We start from the raw sequence: 21,850 nt of genomic DNA, 5'->3' as shown, positions 1-21,850 counted from the left end.
TCGCCTACCTTGGACAGGATACCAAGCTTTTTCGCAGCGGTTTTTGCCAAGATTCGATGTAACTCCCAAAGTTCAGTTTAGCTGAGAGTTCAAACCAAGGAGCTGAAGGTGGTCAGATATTGGTACAGGCAGACCTCGGAAGGTTGGAGTTAGATTAAATGCACTACGTTTTGCCGAAAATAAACACGCCTGGGTTTTAGAGCATTGAAACCGACTAAATTGGCTTCGCCCCAATCAGACACTGCCTGAAGAGTTCGGTTCAAATTACCTATCATAGCCTCTCTGAGAACGTTGGTATCCGAACCACTCGCTGGAGCATCACTCGCTGGTCGCTATAGTTTTGTTAGAAAACTATAAAACTAGGTGATATTCAGGTCTTTTTGTAATTGTGAGAGTCAGTTTATTCAGTGAATCAGATTAGGTATTAAATGAAACCTTATCTTAGGATTCAATTTGTAGCATTCGAACATGGCGGATGTAGACAATATCTAATTTTGCTATTTCTGTTTCTTTGGCTAGTTGAAGTATAATTTTGATAGTGTTTTATGCTTTATGAACAGTGATCACAAAATTCTATATTGCTCACGTGTCTGACATTTTTTAATGCGCAAGTTGTCTCCACAATTTTACTATCAAGTTGCAAAAGCTACAATCACCGTACAACATCCCTCTCAAAGAGAGTACCTTGACACTGGCGAAATTGTCCTATTAATTAGGACAGAAAAGCTATATTTTAAAAGAGAAGAAGAAGAAACCTAATCTTAGGTTACATTAATTGTATTGTAACCTAAGGTTAGGTTAGGTGAAAAAAATAAATTTTCAACAGAATTAATTTTTCTTTCCACTAAAAATTGTCTGTTTATCCCACGACTCCGTCGCGCAGAATACATTTATCGCTATCCCGCGGGAACTACGCAATTTTCTGGGATAAAAACTATCCTATGTCCTTCCCCGGGACACAAACTATCTGTACCTATACCGAATTTCATCTTAGATAACCGGATGGCCAAGTGGTTAGAGAACCTGATTACGAAGCTTGAGGTACCGGGTTCGATTCCCGGATATTTGTATGAATAAAACGAATGTATGTTCTCGGGTCTTGGATATTTAATATGTATATAAGTATGTTTTTCCGTTGCCTAGTAACCATAGTACAAGCTTTGCTTAGTTTGGGACTAGGTAAATTTGGTGTCAGGTGTCCCATGATATTTATTTATTTAGCTGAATCGGTTCAGCGGCTTAGACGTGATAAAGTAACAAACAAACAAACAGACTTACAAACTTTCACATTTATAATATTACTGGGATAATAATAATATACAGAATGATGGCTAATTCAGGATTTCTCAAATAACGTATTGTAATGTCACCTATTATCACCTATCATTTCACTTCAATGAAATAGCGCCAAATATTATATGCCTAGTCGCTCCAACACTCCCTATGTACAACCCTAGCAATGCTTTTAGTCAGATTGCCAGGGGCGCGCCTCATTCGCTAAGTGCCGGTCAATAACCTCGGCTCAAAATGTGCTTAGAGGTTTTGGGGTTCCTTACTCACTGAATACACTAGGTGTGGGGTGGGTTCGAGGCAGTTTGAATTCAGGGCGGTAGGAGCCGTCTAGACTATGCTGGGATCTAAAGACAAAAAGATTTGGGACCATTTTATTAAGTAAAAGAGGGTAAAAAAAGTAGTGGGGATACAATACAATACAATGAATCTTTATTGTACCTACACCAGAAATAGTAGGCGATACAGAAAACAGGTACCATCGGCCAAATATGTGGTCTACCACCCTGAAGTGGATAATCGTATGCATTAAGATTGGTTTTTGGAGTATTTTTGTATTTTTTACACCAATTCCAAATTTTGTTACTTTTACGGTCATCCCGTAAAATCCACATCGAAAATACAAACTGAAACATAGATGCACAGAAAAACCAGAAAAAGTGAACAGCGCTGGGTATAGCACGTAGCACGGAATGCCGAGGACCTGGGTTCGATTCCCAGCGCTGGTCTCTTTTTCTGGTTTGTGTTTTCGAAATCGTTTGCATGTCATAAAACAATAATGCCAATAGACGTGTCTGTCAACTTGGAAGTTCGACTTTAGCGACATATCCATTTGATAGGAACTTGTTTAAAAATTGATAGAACACTTATTTGGCTGATGTTACATTAACTACAAGGTTAGCAATAGACGGCCTTATAGCTATGGGCTTATTGCTATCGCGAGATATGAGGAAATTTCATTATTTCAAGAACATATCGACACCTCCTACGTATACTGGTACAAGTGCATAATCATAAATTTACAGGAGAGCTGTTCAAAGGTTCCAAAACCTGTAACTTTCTCATTTAATGATATAACTTTTCAAAATTTTGCATTGGTTCCAAAGAAAATATTTGCTTTCTACCTGTATTCATGGAATTTTGAAATTTCTTATAGTTTTTGAGAAAATTGCAGATACACTACTATACGCGTATTTTACATCTTGTAGTTGTGCGGTATACTGAGCTAATTACCACTTGCTCCAGTATACGGCGTAATGCGTAGATTACTGATCTAACGATATTTTTATATTGTATATGAATTTTTAGATGAAATACTTATATGGCTTGCAATGAACAATAAAACAGATGCTCTTTTACCTTCATCTATTGATTTATAAACGTTTTTATCACTTGCATCATTATACGCTAACATCAGCATGCCACTTGTACCAATATACCGCTAGTAATGTTTTAAACGTGCTATACAAAATACAGAAATATACCTTTATAAAAATCCTCACTTGAAATATAAATGGTTTTATTAAGAAAAGTAATTGTATTAAGGTGCTTTAAATTAATGGAAGCACATTCAATGGATTCGTATTCCTGTTCAAATGTGTACTCATATTTTATTGTGAAAGGTTCCTCATGTGATACATATATCGCATCGCACCCATTTGTATCCACATAACGGTTTAGCTTTTTGTGCCTCTTCAGGGTTCCGTACCCAAAGGGTATAAACGGAAACCCTACTACTTTATACTACTTCGCTGTCCGTCCGTCTGTCACCAGGCTGTATCTCATGAACCATGATAGTTAGACAGTTGAAATTTTCACAGATTATGTATAACTGTAGTCGATATAATATATATATAACAAAAAAATAGATCATAATAAATATTTAAGGGGGCCCCCATGCAACAAATGTTTTTTTTTTGCCATTTTTTTGCTAATCCTAATCAAGTTGTATAGATGGTACGGAACCCTTCGTGCGCGAGTCTGATTGGCACTTTGCTTAAGACAAGCTTTGACATGAAATATTGAGTCTAAGTCAAAATATCTTTATTCAATTTAGATTGTAACAAGCACTTATGAATGTCAAAAAATTTACCACCGGTTCGTAAAAACCTCTGTTGAGAAGAGTCTGGCAATAAACCTAGGTATATTTTGTAAACAGATTTACAATCATATTTTAGTGATATCTATACATCACAAGTATTTAACACAACTACATATTTAAAACAGTTCTCAATTCGCTATTTGTAGTAAGCACTCGCCAATGCGGATCGGAATTATTTCCAAATTTCCCTATCCATGATATAATCATTAATTTTAATAATACGCCTTATATATTAATGTCTTCTTGACAATAGATTTAAATTTTGTGTCTGTTTCTGAGTCTTTGGAACTTCCATAACTTCATTCGGTTTACCCGTTTTCGCCATATACATAGCCAGGTACCATTTCTTAGTTGTGTATAAAAAAATGTGTATAGGGTGTTATTAAAACCCTTTACTATACTTTAAACCACATTAGGGCTACTAATTACTAATATGATCCAAGTAGAAAAATACTGTGATTCGAAAAAAAAAAGTTTTGTATGGAAGTGGAGTCGCAAGAAGACTTTCTAATTTCGATGTTTTCCCACTTATATCGTATTAGTAATCAGTAGCCCTAATATGGGTTACAGTATAGTACAGGATTTTTTTTATCAACCTGTAGGTATATTGAAATTTACTGTTCTCATTTTAATTAAAGCATGCATGCCTTCGCCTTCTTTTTGGGGATGCTCAACTACCAAAATGCAATGTAATACTGCAATGTTATATTTCTAGCACGCGTACATGTAGGTATAGCCGAGGAAATTGAATCACGTACTGGTACTGGGGTGGAACCGTTGTACTACCAATGTTATGTTGACATCCCATACATTTGCCAAAGAAATCATAGCGAAATAGATCACGAAAAGGTTTCACATTGGATTTAGTTTCCATGACTGTCTATGAGAAATACGGCTATTGTGGTCTTGCCAAACCAAAACATGTTTTTTTTTATATATACTATCAAATTATGTGCTCGTAGAACAGTTTAAACGGTCCGCACGCAGCGACGGCTAGCGCGTACACTGAGGCAACTGCCAGTTACACTCGACTTCCCCGGCCCCGCGACAATATCGGTGCCGCGTATAGTGGTGCATGTCGGTTGCCTCAGTATACGTTGTACCGATTAGCAAAACGGTGTTAGATGCATTCATATACGTCACTTTATTTCCAAAACTAATAGGAATATCCGTCCAAATTTTTTGTGGTAGGTAAATAAGGAAATATTAATGACAAAATTGCAAAAAACTAAAAATCTGAAATTTGTCACTTGTACCAGTATACGTAGGAGGTATCGAATCAGCCCAGCCAGCCTAAGAGCAAGCCTTTATACGACCCTCTGTTGGGCACGACTCCTCTCAGATCGAAAGGGCTTGGGCCGTAGTTCCCACGTGGACCAAGTGCGGATCGGGAATTCCATACAATTACTTCGTTATGTTACCCACATATTGCTTTCCAGGCTTGTGCAGGTTTCCTCACGTTTTTCTTTCACCGTAAAGCTCGTGGTAAATTTCAAATTTCGTTTCGAACATGATATTCGAAAAACTCAGAGGAGGATAGGAGCGAGCCCGGATTCGAACTCACGATCCTTTTGAAACTTATATTAGTATTACGGTGGTTCAAGCAAGACTCAAATAATTCGATAGTAGGTACCTAACAGCAGTCGCAGATACATGCTTCTAGTTTAGTCCATCGATATATCTTCTGCCATGCAACGACAGACTCGATCAAAACGTGCCGTCTCCTTCCCACAGGTTATTCGGCACCAAGTGCGACAAGTGCGGCTCATCGTTTAGCAAGAACGACTTCGTGATGCGCGCCAAGACGAAGATCTACCACATTGATTGTTTCCGCTGCTGCGCATGCGCGAGGCAACTCATACCTGGTTAGTGGCGCCATCTATATTATAGCCTTTAAAGTTCTACACACTAAAGATTAAATAAATAAATATCAAATAAATAACATGGGAGGCCATTTCCTAGCAGTGGCGCATATTCATCTCAGCCCATATAATATACGTCCTACTGCTGGGCACAGCCCACCTCTCAGAATGACACACACCATTGAATTTCTTCGCAGGTTGTAGGTTTCCTTACGATGTTTTCCTTCACCGTAAATCTCGTGGTAAATTTCAAATGTAATTCCGCAAATGAATTTCGAAAACTCAAGGAAGAGAAGGTAGTTTTATTTTTGGGTTATTTGCAGGAGACGAATTTGCGTTGAGAGAGGGAGGCGCGTTATATTGTAGAGAAGACCACGATGTACTAGAAAAGGTATGTATATGGTAAGCTCTTTATATTAGCAAACTAAAGCATAACAATATTAGTACACTATAGGCCAGTATCTCCAATCTATTTTTAGTCCCTGTTATTGTATATGACAGTTTTCTTTAACCTTAGCATCGGTTCCGGCACTTTACCGCACGGAAGACGACGGTTACGGTCATTCCTATTCATAAAAGTGGACCAATGGATGCCCCAAATAAGTATAGGCCCATTTCTCTGTTAGATGTGTGCTCCAAAATTTTCAAACACGTAGTAAAAAACTTGTAATGGAATAGGTACTTGAAGCAAAGTAATCTTTTGTTTACTTACGATACTTGATTTAAAAATACAATGCCTAAAAATTAGTTGGCTTTGGCTTTTCAATACTAAATAATTGCCTGTAAAGGAAGTGGACGGGGTTAAAACGGCGTCCGTTTACAGACAGCGAACACTAGCGGAGGAAGTGGCGCCGAAAGCAACAACAACACGACACTAAGCAACAACAATTCGCATCCTCTCCAGGAGTCCATGTCCGGTGAGTAGAACCTTTTTTGTCTAAACTACAAGAAACATTAACTACTGCAAAGGTTTGGCAAGACGAACACTCGAGTGGAGACCCCACGCAAATACTCGCAGTAAAGGAAATCACCCATGAGCTGGAGGGACGAAATCTGCCGGCAGGCAGGTGGATGGATGCATTGGCAATGGATCGTCAGGTGTGGAGAATAAGAGAGGAGGTCTATCTCCGAAGACGGGCGAATTAAAGTCTGCCATAAAACAGGTTTTCTAAAAACTTGCACTGGTATATCCATCGGTAAACGGGTAAGTGGAGTGGTTAGTTCGAACTATTAAGAATCTTTAACCGTGCCATATCTTCCTTTTTGTACGCGTATGGGGTTCCCTTGAAGCTATTAGTGATTTCGGTGCTCTTCTGGTGTGAAAAATAAAAATATATTTAGAAAATAGGCCCCGTGGGCTCCTTTACATGTCTGATTCTACCAGAGCAGAGCTACCGGAACTGACAACTGAAAAGAAACGAAGCAAGAAACTGAACAGTTAAGTAGTTATGTTTTTTTTTTAATTACTTCCAGTAATCATGTAGATAGGATATGTCTTCTCACTGTCTCAACTGTGGGACGTAGATCACGGCAATGGATCATGTATTATGTTTTTTTTTATTCGACTGGATGGCAAACGAGCAAGTGGGTCTCCTGATGGTAAGAGATCACCACCGCCCATAGATATCTGCAACACCAGGGGGATTGCAGATGCGTTGCTAACCTAGAGGCCTAAGATGGGATACCTCAAGTGCCAGTAATTTCACCGGCTGCCTTACTCTCAACGCCGAAACACAACAGTGCAAGCACTGCTGCTTCACGGCAGGATTAGCGAGCAAGATGGTGGTAGCAATCCGAACGGACCTTGCACAAGGTCCTACCATCTGAACACATCACATAAATAAATAATAAATAAATAAATAAATATCACAGGACAATTCACACCGATTGACCTAGTCCCAAAGTAAGCTTAGCAAAGCTTGTGTTATGGGTACTAAGCAACGGATAAATATAATTATATAGATAGATACATACTTAAATACATAGTAAACACCCAAGACCCGAGAACAAACATTCGTATTTTCATACAAATATCTGCCCCGACACGGGAATCGAACCCGGGACCTCAAGCTTCGTTGTCAGGTTCTCTAACCACTAGGCATCTGGTCGTCTAAACATACATACAAACATACATAATACCATTATTGTGCAATAAAAATAGATAATTTATGGGGGGTCGGATTGGATAATACGATCCTGACCAGATTATTTTCAAATTGTCTTTTATTATATTTTTCATGGCTATCTAATGGGGGTGCATATGACATAGTTTAATACACTTTTTATAAAATTAACACATACCTGACCTGTATCATCATCATCATCCCAGCCTATATACGTCCCACTGCTGGGCACAGGCCTCCTCTCAGAACAAGAGGGCTGGGCTATAGTTCCCACGCGGGCCCAGTGCGGATTGGGAACTTCACACGCACCATTGAATTGCTTCGCAGGTTTGTGCAGGTTTCCTCGCGATGTTTCCTTCACCGCAAAGCTCGTGGTAAATTTCAAATGTAATTCCGCACATGAATTTCGAAAACTCAGAGGTGCGAGCCGGGTTTGAACCCACGACCCTCTGATTGAGAGGCGATAGGTCTAACCACTAGGCCACCACGGCCTGACCTGTATACAAAGAAAAGTGCTGATTGACTGACTCATCAATGCCCAGCCCAATCAAATATTCCAAATATTTCTCTAGTCCTAGAAGCTGGAATTTTACATAGGTACAGAATCTGTTCATGTTATTATGTACATAAGGAATAAGAAAAGTTTTTTTTAGAAATTCACCATCTAAATTGATTAACTTTAAACCCGTTAGAGTGGTTGGTATGGAACTTCCGCAAACTAGGAATACAAAACTTCATTATTATGTAGGAAATGATTGTAAGATAATAGTAGATAGTAGTAATAATAGTATCTTAATAATGCGAAGTTGGAATCTATATTTAGCACGTGACTTTTCGAGCATATAGTTACCTACCATATGTAAACTGTGGTGGATCTAAAAGTGTGCTCAGGGCTCAAGTCTTCGTCTTATCTCAAAAGCACCTGAGTTTTTAGGGTTCCGGTTCCAAAATGGCAAAAACGGAACCCTTATAGTTTCGCCATGTCTGTCTGTCTATCTGTCCGTCCGCGGCTTTGCTCAGGGACTATCAATGCTAGAATGTTGTAATTTTGCACGGATATATGCCTAAAATGCCGATAAAATGGTACAATTAAAAATTAAAAAAAAAATTTTTTTAGGGTATCTCCCATAGACGAAAAGTGGGGGTGGTTTTTTTTCTCATCCAACCCTATAGTGTGGGTATCGTTGGATAGGTATATTAAAACCATTAGGGGAAGGTAAGACGACTTTTCGATTCAGTGATTTGTTTGCGAAATATTCAACTTTAAGTGCAAATTTTCATTAAAATCGAGCGTGCCCCCCCTCCTAAAACTAAACCGGTGGGTGGAAAAATTAAAAAACAAACAGGATGATAGTAAGTACATCAAACTTTCAAGGAAAACTATAACGGCTAAGTTTGCTTGAGAATTATTAGTAGTTTATGAGTAAAAAGCAGCCTAAGGTATAAAATATACCTAAATTTGGAAGATTCCATATAAAATACGAAATCCTTAGAAAAATATTACTTAATTTTTTCGTAATGGCTACGGAACCCTATTTCGAGCGTGTCCGACACACTCTTGGCCGGTTTTTCTACTTCGCTAAATAAAAAAATGAAGATATTAAATTCGCCGCTGTGTTTGTACTACCTACTACGAGTATTACTTTAAATACTGAACTATGAATTCTAGTTAATCAAGGCGAAATACGAATCCTGCGCAGTTCCAGGCAATTCTATATGAATTAGTCGATGAGTGTCGCGTGGTAGAGATTACGTTACACGAGTAATTAGTTTGTTATCGTGCGGTTTGGTGATACCACAGATTTGTTGGTCAGGGATGCCGGTAAAACTCGGAAACTATCCTTTATTTATTTGTCTTTGGTCTTTCTGTGTTCATTTTTCACCCCCGACGCAAAAAGAGGGGTGTTATAAGTTTGACCGCTATGTATGTCTGTGTGTATTTGTGTGTGTCTGTCTATGGAGGTTTTCTAGCGATGGTTCTTAGACATGTTTCATTTAAATGCATTTAGCCGTTTTTGAGATATTGAACTTTGAAGGGACAAAGTCGGGGGTTTTCCAGCTTTTTGTTGGATAGGTTATGGTTTCGTTTGTCTGTTTGTTTGTTACCTTTTCACGTTTAAACCGCTAAACTGATTTAAATGAAGTTTGGTATGAAAATACTTTGAGAGCCTGGGAAAAACATAGGATAGTTTTTACCCCGGAAAATTGCATAGTTCCCGCGGGATTGCGATAAACGATTTGTTGCAGACGGAGTCGCGGGTATGTATAAGTGCCAAAAATGTACCAAAATTCTTGACATGTTAAGAAACTTCCTGATTTCTGATAACCCTAAGTAAACACAACCTAAAGTTTTTCGTTTTAGAAAGACATTGGAATTCGTTGAGCAAACGTTCTCCTTTTTATAACAACATTAAATGATATTTATTAGGGCCTTCACTAATTTAAAAGTTTGCGGCTATAACAAAAATGCACGCACCAGCACCATACACCTTTAAGGCCACATTAACACGAAGATACGCCTGCAGATATAAGCGCTTTAGCAGAAAGAATCAATCAATCAATCAATATCATTTTTAATAAATAAATAATAAATAAATAATAAATATCACGGGACAGTTCACACCAATTGACCTAGTCCAAAGTAAGCTTAGCAAAGCTTGTGTTATGGTACTAAGCAACGGATAAATATAATTATATAGATAGATACATACTTATACATATTAAAACACCCAAGACCCGAGAACAAACATTCGTATTTTTCATACAAATATCTGCCCCGACACGGGAATCGAACCCGGGACCTCAAGCTTCGTAGTCAGGTTCTCTAACCACTAGCCATCTGGTGTCTTAAAATCTTATTTGTGAACATAGGTTATTAGTGTAACAGGTGTTACATAAAATTGGGTGGTATCGCTATGCTCGCCATAAGGCATACAAAATAGCTGACACTAATATGTAGGTAATATGCAGGTATATAATATGTAGGTAGGTAATAGGTAGGTATTGGGTAAAGTGGCGCTCTAACAGTGGGGCGGAAGGGGCCTCCAAATACCTCCATGTTCTATTGATCGAGTCCTGGACAACCCGAAAGACCTCAGCCCGCCACTGATGGGTTCTAGTTTTTTTCCGTCAAGTGGCAGCCCTGCGTCAAGTGGCGATAAGCCGCCTGCGCACTGATTGCCGATATCGCGATCAATCGTGCCGCCGCTCTTTCATCTCGCCGCGGCCGATTCCCACAGTCCACCGAACTATCGACGATATTAGTGATCCTAGTTCTTTTTGGACACGCTTTTATTTGCTTAATTAGCTATTGAACTTTGGAAAAAAAATCTTAAGGATTTTTGTATTTTATTTTTACACGTTTCACCTTCACTGCATTGTTGTAATTGTAATGTAAGTAGATATCGCTAGATGGCGCTAGCCGACAAAATTGACGACGGGATAGCCCAATGGTTAGAGATCCTGACTACAAAGCTTGAGGTCCCGGGTTCGATCGCCGGCACGATCTGGTCAATGAGGGCCACCGTTTTCGCGCTCACCAGTTCGACTTTAACGACGTATTCATTTGATAGGAACTTGTTTATAAATTGATAGACCACTTATTGGGCTGATGGTACCTAGCTGACATGATTTTAAAAATCTAAAATTTAAAAAACGAAACTAGTTGAGTACCTATTTAAAGTGTAACAAACAAACAAATAAACATAGGTACTCACTTGTTAGAAAAGTATTCACTCCAATCCACTGATGAGAACTGGGGGTGCTACTTCGAAAATCGAAGTTCGTATAGTACCGTCCCTCTCATTATTATTCAAAATAATATTAGTGTCAGAGGGACGGCAAGATACGAAATTCGAATTTTGCACTTCGTAGCATAGGGCCAGAACTCACGGTATGAGGCTTTAAAGGCTTGCCTGCATTATTCATAAAGTCCGGTACACACATCGGGGATTGCGAGTGTGCGGCGCCGTGGACGCGTCCCTCTGACACAAATGACTTGTTTAATTATTAAAAACGCTTTGCCTCCTGGCCCAGCAGGGCTACAACGGAACTCGAAACTCGAAGTTCGTGTCGTGCGGTCCCTCTGACACTTATACTATTTAATACGAGAGCGAGAGGGACGGTACGATACGAACGAAGTTTCGAGTTTCGTAGTAGCCCTGTGCCCTTAGTGTAAGTTTTCAGTTACAAAGTACCTACGTCTCGATCGCGTTTGCATTAAATTCTCAATTTGTATGCAAACACGAACAGCGCCTCTAGCGGAACGTTTGCGATGTTCGTGTTTCCATACAAATTGAGATTTTAACGCGAACGCGATCGAGACGTATTTTGTAACCGAAAACTTACACTAAGGGTACTGCTGGTTATCGCATACCGATGCCCAATACGTGCCAATACCAATTATATATAAGTACTTACTTATTATATTGTAGTAGATTTTTTTTAATCAGCAGGAATAGGTACTTACATCATATTTTGACGACCAGATGGCCTAGTGGTTAGAGAACCTGACTACGAAGCTTGAGGTCGGGTTCGATTCCCGTGTCGGGGCAGATATTTGTATGAAAAATACGAATGTTTGTTCTCGGGTCTTGGATGTTTAATATGTATTTTAGTATGTATCTATATCTATATAATTATATTTATCCGTTGCTTAGTACCCATAACACAAGCTTTGCTAGGCTTACTTTGGGACCAAGTCAATTGGTGTGAATTGTCCCGTGATATTTATTTATTTATATTTATATTGAATGAGAGAATGAGAGGCTTGGGCCGTTGCGCATCCGGGCGGATTGGAAACGTCACCGCCATTGAATTTCTTCGCAAGTGTGAGCAGGCTGCCTCATGATGTTATGCTGTCAAAAAATAATAAAGCAGTAGATTCGGGAGCGTTCAAGTATTAAGTACCTACTTAACACAATTTTTCTTGTAAAACGTTACGATGCGTTAAAGGGCGGTAGGGGGGGGGAGCACGTTACGACACAGTTTTTATAAAAAGTTCATACTATAAAGTCCTCAAAAGTAGGAAATTCGCATTATTAGTTGTTGTGCTTGGTCTAATGCTCTCATACAGACTTACCAGCGCAACCTGTGTTAAAAATGGCAACGCTCACACACAACACACACAATAGTGTAACAATCTAACTGGCTCTCAATTTTATATATTATTATCTATTATTTAAGTTAAAATACAACTGAGGACGAGTCCCCTTTTAAAGAATTGTTTGTGAAATATTTTCCACCTGGTTTTATTTAGTATTTGTTAATTAATTATAGGTACTTAATAGCATTAAATTGATAACGGGGCTCATTCAAAATAGCGTTTTCCTTATAGATCTTTTGGATAATATTTGAAAGAGATACCTAGATTTTATCGAAAGCGTGGATATCAAAATTATCACTTCATTGCCCACTCAATTAGATTAAGAACATGACAGTGTAGTGTTTGCTAAATTATTGTTTTTCGACTGATTATTATGGTTCTGCACTCAAAAAAGGTATCAACGGGTTCGTTCCTTCATAACTACCTACTTGTAAAAAGTTGTAAAGTGCATTATACCATAAGTACAGTCGAGTTCATAAACTTGTGAGCAAAAATACGTCTTGGTAAAATAACTACTTTACATTAACGCATTATAACGGTTTTAATATTATTCAAGGTATTTTACCCCAGATAGAAGAATGACCTTAATAAAAGATTCTCCTGCTTCGAGATATTTTTCGATTTTCCAGATTTTTTAAAAGACTAAACCCCCACTAAGTTTTTCAGTTATGGTATTCGGAATTGATATTTTTCATATTTGTTTTTATTGCAAAACAGTCTTAAATAGTTGTGCAGCCAGTTTTTTTTTAAGCCTGTAGAGTCCCACTGCTGGGCAAAGGTCTCCCCTCTTGACCTCCACAACTCTCGTTCTGACGCAATGTCAGGCCAGTCATTTGCGTAAGTGTCCAGATCGTCCCGACATCTTCTCGGTCTGCCTCGATGTCGCTGGTCGCTGGCCGTTCTCCGGCACCCACCCATCTTTGTGGGTGTATGCGACAGACGTGTCCAGCCCAGTCCAATTTTAGCTTAGCTGCCAGATTAAGAAAGATAATTAAAAAAACAACTTTTTGAAAATACTATTAAGTATACAGGAGTAAAATTTTATGTATCGCTAGAAAACTGTATTAGTCGAATTTCAAATTTCGAATAGGTACCTAACCTTAGTTATATCGTTCCCCAGGACTGGATCTCTTCGTTCATTTTTATTACGAAATTTTCATACATTGCATATTACGGGTATACAGCTAGACATAAAGTAGAAAATAATAAATAATAATATTAAAGGCCCCATACTAATACCCACGAGCTTTTTCGGCGTTTTGCTCTGTCGTAATACGGAACCCTTAGATTACAAGGCTGACATAAAACGCAGCGTGGCTTTATTTTCGAAATTAAATGTTTTTATTACCTTTATCGCTCTTGTAATCATTTCGTAATATACAATCACAATCATTGAGACATTTACTGATTGCATGTTAAATAAGATCTTCATTACAAACATATAATTTATGGTGAATAAATATAATGAATAATAATCAAAGCTTCAAAATCGTCTTCCAATCCAAGCAGCTGAAAAAAAACTGCCATCTATGCTCGATAATCCGACTAAGACGCGTACAAGGTGTACAACAGACGGAATGTGTTTAGAAGACATAATACTAGGTGGCGCTAGTAGGCTGTCAGAAAGTGATATTTAACATGTTTTCTTTTTTTTCTATTTCATTAAAAGTTTATAAAACAGGGAAGATACCACCTTCCCAGTTCTATATTCTAAAGTATAAACTAATATAGGTACTTACTCGTTTTTGATCTGAAAGGAACCTGGAAATTGTATCGTAGTTTTACATGCCTGGGTCCTTTCCTTTCACCACTAACTTACTCCATATTTTTTCGGTCCATACGATGACGACGAACTATGTGTAGCATGGGTATATTTTACATTATAGCCGAGGAAACTAAATCACGTACCAGGGTGAACCTTTTCATAATCAATCCGCTATCATTCTTTGGCAGATGTATGGTATGTCAACATTACCCTGGTACATGATTCAGTTTTCTCAACCGTAATATAATTATGTTGTGTTTATCAATGCACATCTTATCAAATGAATCTTATATTTGATATCTAAAAGGAGCTCCTCAAGGTTAAATTATTGTCTAGACTGCTAGACAATGATAATTATTGTTTGTTTTTAATTTTAATTTAGTACTTTTGAAAGGCATTCATCAAAATCTTAAAGTCCATTAGCATGTGACCTCTGAGTATGTACAATAATGTACATAAGCAAGTAAATTACACCAACTACGCGCCTTGCGCGCGCTCTGAATACTCCAAAAACATAATCCTGTAGCTCTGAATCACTAAAATACAGTTAATCCTTGACACGTCTACGAATAACAAATTTACAAAGGACTTAGTTCCCCTGACCGGCCGGGATTAGCCTAGGTGTGAAACTGACTCAAATTACTCCAACCCTTTGGTTGACCCCTCTGTCACTTAGAACGGCTTTAGTTAATTAGAAATTGATTATTTCAGCTATTTGTATTGAATAACTAATATTTATTTATTATTACCTACCACCATCCTACAATATAAAGCAGTAATAAAAAGTTAGATTAGATTACATTAGATTTTTAGAAAAATATGGCTCTGTCCATTGGAGGACAATTTTGCCAGTGTCTAGTAGGTTTTGCCGTTGTACGGTAAAAAATTCTAGAAAACGAAATATGAGAGGTAATGGTGTACGAACGATGACAGCGCGAATCCCCTAATAAAAAGTTATCAGAGGAATTTTATTATTAGACTTTCCCGCCATTGTGTAACATGTTGCAGTGTTGCAAGTTTATATTGGTTTCCCCAATTCAGGGAAATTTACAATTTATTTATACTTAATTTTGAAGGATTTGTGTCGATATTTTTATAACTTTTATTGATGTTTGTTATTTCAGACTCTGGCAGTGAGTCTGGGTCCCACAAGAGCGGCCGGGCGCGCACCTCCGCTGCTGCTGATGGGAAGCCTACAAGAGTTCGCACTGTCCTAAATGAAAAACAATTACATACGCTTAGGTAGAATTTAATTATCATTTTTAATACAGTCAATTTTAAAATAATTGTAACTACACCCTAAACATATTGCTTAGAGACCTAACTATGAATATTGTTTCGGGTTCGATTCCTGATCGGGACATAATAATGTATGAAGAATATGAACTTTTGTTTTCGAGTCTTAAATCTTTAATAATATTTACGTTAGTATTTTAGCTAAGTATAAAAGTAAGTTCACCCATTGCTTAGCTTCATAATGTTTTCTTCTTGTTCAATAATGTATATGACTGTATGTTGGTTTTTTAGTTTAACAAAAACCTAAGTGTATCCGTTGCTTAGTTATCCTTTTTTGCTTAGTTTGGGACTAGATGAATGGTTATCTGATTATTATTTACTTAAAATAATAAACCTTTACTAAATAAGAATAGACTTCTGTTGACATTGATCCGCACCAGACTTACCAATTATTGTTTACATAAAATGTCACAATCAATAAATAAAAACAGTCTTCAGAAATATTCATAAAAACCTATTTCTTGGTTTCAGAACTTGTTACGCAGCTAACCCTCGGCCCGACGCTCTCATGAAGGAGCAACTGGTAGAGATGACGGGACTCAGCCCTCGGGTCATCAGGGTCTGGTTTCAAAACAAGCGTTGTAAGGATAAGAAACGAACTATACAATTGAAATGCAGATGCAGCAGGAGAAGGTGGTAATTTATCCTTTGGTATACATTTATATTATTAAAATAACCTTAATTTCTTAAGGAAAAGAGTGTTAGTATTTGACATGGTAGTAAAATAGCATATAAAATATGATTAAAAAATAAGTACCTGGGCGACCGAGCTTTGCTCGGGCTAAACTCAACGAGCGTTTTCCCTGAGAAGAACAAGCCAGATCAATTTTTATCCCCGACAACCTCTACATACTAAATAACATCGAAATTACATAATATAATAAATAAATAAATAAAATAAAAAGACATTTATTGCCACAAAAAAAAAAAAAACACTGAACATAACAAAATACAAAAATAAAAAACAACCGACACGTTACAAATATGTGGCAATAGGCTCAGGCTCAGCATTCACATGCTGCCGGTCGACAACCGGCGGCGCTGATTATACAATACTACTACTAACAACTACAATACTATTATTGATATATACAAGAAATGCTCGTTCAAAGGTATTAAGATTCTGTAAAGTTTACATCTTGAGTGAATCGAATTATAGCAAATGTAGCTTTTACTTAATGCTACAGTTACATCAAATTCTGCTATATCTACCAAGCCGCACCCTTAAAATAGCGGTACTTACATGCCTCATATTGTAGACACATAGTCCATCAACTACCCCTAATTGCAGGAAAGCCGTCGCATGGGCTATATGTCGATGGGCGTGCCTCTAGTGGCGGGGTCCCCGGTGCGGCACGAGCCAGCCGGCAGCTTGGCGCTCGAGGTCACCGCTTACCAGCCGCCGTGGAAGGCGCTCTCGGACTTCGCCCTCCACGCGGACTTAGACCGCGCGCCGCACCACAGTGCGGCATTCCAACAGCTTGTTAACCAGGTACTTATACTTATAATATAACTAGCTTTTGCCCGCGGCTTCACCCGCGTGAAGTTCAGTTATAGCGCGCTGTTCCCTCGGAAACTGTTCATTTTTCCGGATAAAAGTAGCCTATGTCACTCTCTGGCCCATAAACTATCCCTATACCAAAATCACGTTGATCCGTCGCACCGTTTTGACGTGAAAGACGGACAAACATATAAACACACAAACAAACACACTTTCGCATTTATAATATTAGTATAGTATGGATTGATTATTAAAAGCGTACACCTACCTACCATTAATCAAATTGTTCGATAGTACACCGCATACGAGTATCATGGAATACTCCATATTTGGCACTAGTTGCTTTGTCAGGACAGAAACTACTGCGATTTTTTTATACTGGATCCGTTATATTAAGAACGAATTAAAAGAATAACAGCGAATAATCCTTTGAATGTGTAGCAGAACCAACTACAATATAAATAAATAAATAAACTACATACTACTACTATATATATATGTATATAACCATAATACATATTATACATGCGAATATAAAACAAAGGAATGGACCCAAATGGGGATCCCTTTGTTTCCCATACATTTTTTGTTCCGAATTTAGATGGTCAGAAATTGATATCCATATAATTTATAAACATAAACATCACTAGTCATAATTTTTGTTCAGTATAATGCTTATTAGCTCTAATATTAATGGCGTATAATATTAAATTCTATAATCACAAAAGTCATACATTATTAACTATAACATTCAAAGATCTAACGATAATTATTCAGAAATAGTTTTAGCCATATATTTCACCGTACTAATGGTTGTTACTCATATCGTTTTAATGCCTAAAGTATCTAGGTTTAAGAAACCAAATCCATAATATTGATAGGCATATAGATAATTACTCAGAAACATTTCCAGGCATACATTTGAAAGTGCTAATTAATTTAACTACGACTTTAGATAATATGACTAATAGAAATTATGTTGAAAACAATTTGATTTGTGCGAGCGAGCGAAGCGAGCGTGCTAGACGGTTCGCAGCAGAAGCGACTCGGATAGGTTAGGTTTAGAAGATGTTAGTTATTTTTTTTATAGCAGCCCGGATAATATTGGTTCACAAATGATTTTTGATCCTCTATGTTCCTATAAAAAAAGTTTAGAACAACAACAGTTAGGTATACATTCGGTAGTTAAAATATTATGTTTTTCATTTTTCTGATAAATAATTGAATTCATTCTTATAATTATTATGAGTGTTTTTATTGAATTTAACATTATGACGATAAATGTTATGACTAACTTATCAGGTGACTATCAATCATTATGACCTGCGAAAAAAGACCTTACAACAATTATTATAAACTAGTTTATTGCCTTTAATATTATGGAATGGTATATGGACATCGAATGTTTAAACTAACCAATTTTATGACATAATAATTATGACCTGCGAAAATCGGAACTTCACTTTATACTGTTTAATGTTATGACTTAAGATAATATGACTTGCAAAAATTATGATGAATAACGTTATGGATTGTTAAAATCTGAGTTTAAATTTTATTGGAAACAATAGAGACCCCCTCAAATGTTTAAGAAGAAGGTGTAAGCCACATCCTTCTCAAGCCCTCCCTGAAAGAATTTAATGATTACTGTATTGATTGTAACGTGCACGACAGAGATGGCAAATACTAAGATTCCTTATTTTTGTTCACAGATGCACGGCTACGACATGCCTTCACTGCCTCCGCCTCGTCCTCCAAACGGAGAAGACAATTACGTGACGTACCTTGAGAGTGATGACAGTCTCCCTCCCTCGCCCTAGTGTCGCCTCACGTAATGCCCAAAGGGCCCGCGATTTAGTGTTGCCTGACTGAAAAAAATTTGACTTTTTTACTGGCAACTCTCAGTATTCCTCAGCGCTGTTTACGATGTTTTGTGTATTGCCCGATATCAAATGACTAACGGGTTGCAACAACGTCATAGTATTTAGTAATGCTGAGTTTTCAGTCAGAGCAGAATTTATAATGAACTGGAAAACACAGGAAGTAATCAGAATTAGTAATAGATTCTCAACTATAACATTTTTTTTTATAAAATTTCACTGCAAGGTAAAGTGCAACATTCAAAATCACTCGTTTCCTTGACTTCTGCGGTGATTGACGAAGTGACATTGAAACTAGGGAAGTTTAATTTTTTTTAGATAATATTCGTTCGTATCTAGAAGAAAGTAAAATAAATGGCATCGTTTAAACGATTAATAAAACCATTGTATTTAATTTTATTCTATGGCCCTTGCTGCCCGAAATAAATGTTAATACTGCATTTTTGCTTCAAGAAACTTCCCTAGTCTAAGTGTGTTTTCAGACTGTTAATCTTGATCGTTATTTGATATTTTATAGAACAAATTCGAAATCTTCAGTTAGAATTATTTTAAATATACCGCTTTTATGTGATGTTTACCATTAGTTTATTAGAAAATAAATTGTATCTTTGTAATATTTTAATTTACCATTTTCAACTTTATCAAGATCTGTTAGCGTTGTACTTGTATATAGATTTCTGTGTATATAAATTGTATAAATTTGCATATAATATAACTATAATTATTTACTACTAGTTATTCTAAGCAAGTAATAATAGTTTAAGAGTTGAAGAAAAATAAACTTCGTGTTTGTTCTAAAACCTGTCACATATTATTGTGTGTGTAAAATCAAAAACTATTTCTTGTATAATACAAGAACAATATTATTTTCGGGATTTAAATGCAAAGTATGTTATACGAAGCCATCTTACACTTCTATTTCTAACATATATTTCTATGTAGATCAGTGTTTTCAGACCATTTGTGATGTTTGGAACTTTTTCGTCTCAAATAGCTCGTTTTTGTCATAAAAAATACATTTCTTATTTATAAAATGCAATATTATAATAACAAAAATATTAAAAGCGTAATTTTTTGAAATTTAAACAGGACAAAAATCGGTGGTGTTTTTGTCATACATTGTTTTATAATGTTTGGTTATAAAATGGCAATGCACATGAAGAACATTTTATAATATTAACAAATTGTTTAATTTATTCAGTAGTAAATACTATACACTGTACCTATTTAGATTGTGAGCATAATAATAAAAAAAAACATCGAGTACTTAAATATGTCGTTTCATTATAATGGTTTTGTTAAATTTATCAAATTTCAAGTAAAAGATATTTCCGTTCATAGCGTTAAGTAGATGAAAAACTGGTCAAGTGCGAATTGGACTCGCGCACCGAGGGTTCCACATATCTCATAACATCAAACTACCTACCGTTTCCAGTTCATAAAGTAAAGCCCCTAACAGACTATTATAAAATTACTAAGACCGAATAACGCTTGTCAAATTTTAAATATTTGTTGTTGTACAATATATTCATGGGTGCATAACGATTGATATAAAAACATTTGATAAATTTTGGCGAGATGACCTGGATAGGGAGATGTGGAAGTCAAGAGGAGAGGCCTTTGCCCAGCACTGGGACACAGTTATAGGCTAAATATAATAATAATAATATTTTCACTGGATATAACGATTAAAGGACTTGCACTTTTGATATAACAACATTTGAGATATTCTCATGTAATATAATTATCAACAGATATAATGAACTTGTAATATAACAACTATTAATCTAACAGTCATAACATATAACATACATGGGATATAACTTTGTTCGATATAAAGCTCAGTTGGTATAATGTACTATCGGCATAATCTGGAATACTTCTATTATTTCTTACCAATTTTACTCTAAGGCAGGTTGGTTTAGGTTCGACGACGAGCTAAGCGACGGGCGAGTGTTAGGTAGTACTGTGATCTTACAGCGAGCGAGCCGAGCGAGCGAAGCGAGCGTGCCGCGGCAGCGGCCGGCGAAGCACCAGAACTGACTATTTTGTATAATACTATAGTTTTTTTCTAATTTATTTACATTGATATCGATGGCTTAACAATCGCCGATTATTAGAATGCCCGTAACTCTATACTGACCACAAGGTACCTTTGACCGCGGAACGTCACATATCAAAAGTTGTTATACCAATCATTACACACCCTATATTTATCTCTGTTATGATTCCGAGTTTGAGCTTTCTTTCTTAAAACATTTTAGAGAAACAACGAGAACAAAGATGATAAATTATTTATAACGACCTTTCGTAATATTTGACATAATTTAATTTTCATTCTTTGAATTACAACTACTGTGAGACACAGACATAATAATTAATAAATGAGCCACAAACCACTCACGTCGTGGATCCATATGTCTCTGTTATCAATATGTGAGTGACCCGTGTGCCTTCTTTAATAATTTGTTTTTATTATTAGGTACACATCTAATATATAAAATTCTCGGGTAACAATGTTTGTGACCAAACTCCTCCGAAATGGCTAGACCGATTTTTATGAATTTTTTTGTGTATATTTGGTAGGTCTGAGAATAGGACGTTAACTATTTTTCATACTTCCATGCGGACGGAGTCGTGGGTAACAGCTAGTTATATTATATAAATTTCAGCGGTCTATTACTGTTCTCGAAGTACAGCCCTGTGGAAGATAGACAGACCGACAAAAGAACAGCGAAGCGTCATTATTAGCGTTTCATTTGTTAACCTTCGTATATGGAAGCCTAAGAAGGTGATATTTTATTTTCACTCGTAAATTTACAACCTTCATAAATAACAACCGGGACCTTCATAAACTTTTATTGGCAACACTACTGATAAGAAATGTCAGTGTCCTGTCACTGTCACTTGACACTTCAATGTCAAAGA

The 21,850-nt window shown here is 36.9% G+C and overlaps 1 protein-coding gene across 1 annotated transcript in view; it reads left to right on the top strand.

Annotated features, from left to right (window-relative positions):
- LOC141440157 (insulin gene enhancer protein ISL-1-like) overlaps nt 1-18,862 on the top strand; it is a 27,899-nt gene extending 9,037 nt beyond the window's left edge. The window contains 8 exon segments of the mRNA XM_074104620.1: nt 5,126-5,256; nt 5,577-5,644; nt 6,077-6,170; nt 15,370-15,487; nt 16,013-16,152; nt 16,155-16,174; nt 16,833-17,033; nt 18,755-18,862. Coding sequence (XP_073960721.1) covers nt 5,126-5,256; nt 5,577-5,644; nt 6,077-6,170; nt 15,370-15,487; nt 16,013-16,152; nt 16,155-16,174; nt 16,833-17,033; nt 18,755-18,862 — 880 coding nt within the window.
- Nucleotides 18,863-21,850: the final 2,988 nt, after the last annotated feature.

This window comes from Choristoneura fumiferana, chromosome 22 (assembly GCF_025370935.1).
Source record: "Choristoneura fumiferana chromosome 22, NRCan_CFum_1, whole genome shotgun sequence".
Classification (NCBI taxonomy): domain Eukaryota; kingdom Metazoa; phylum Arthropoda; class Insecta; order Lepidoptera; family Tortricidae; genus Choristoneura; species Choristoneura fumiferana.
Note: the sequence above shows the minus strand (reverse complement) of the source record. Positions and strands in the feature narration are given on the sequence as shown.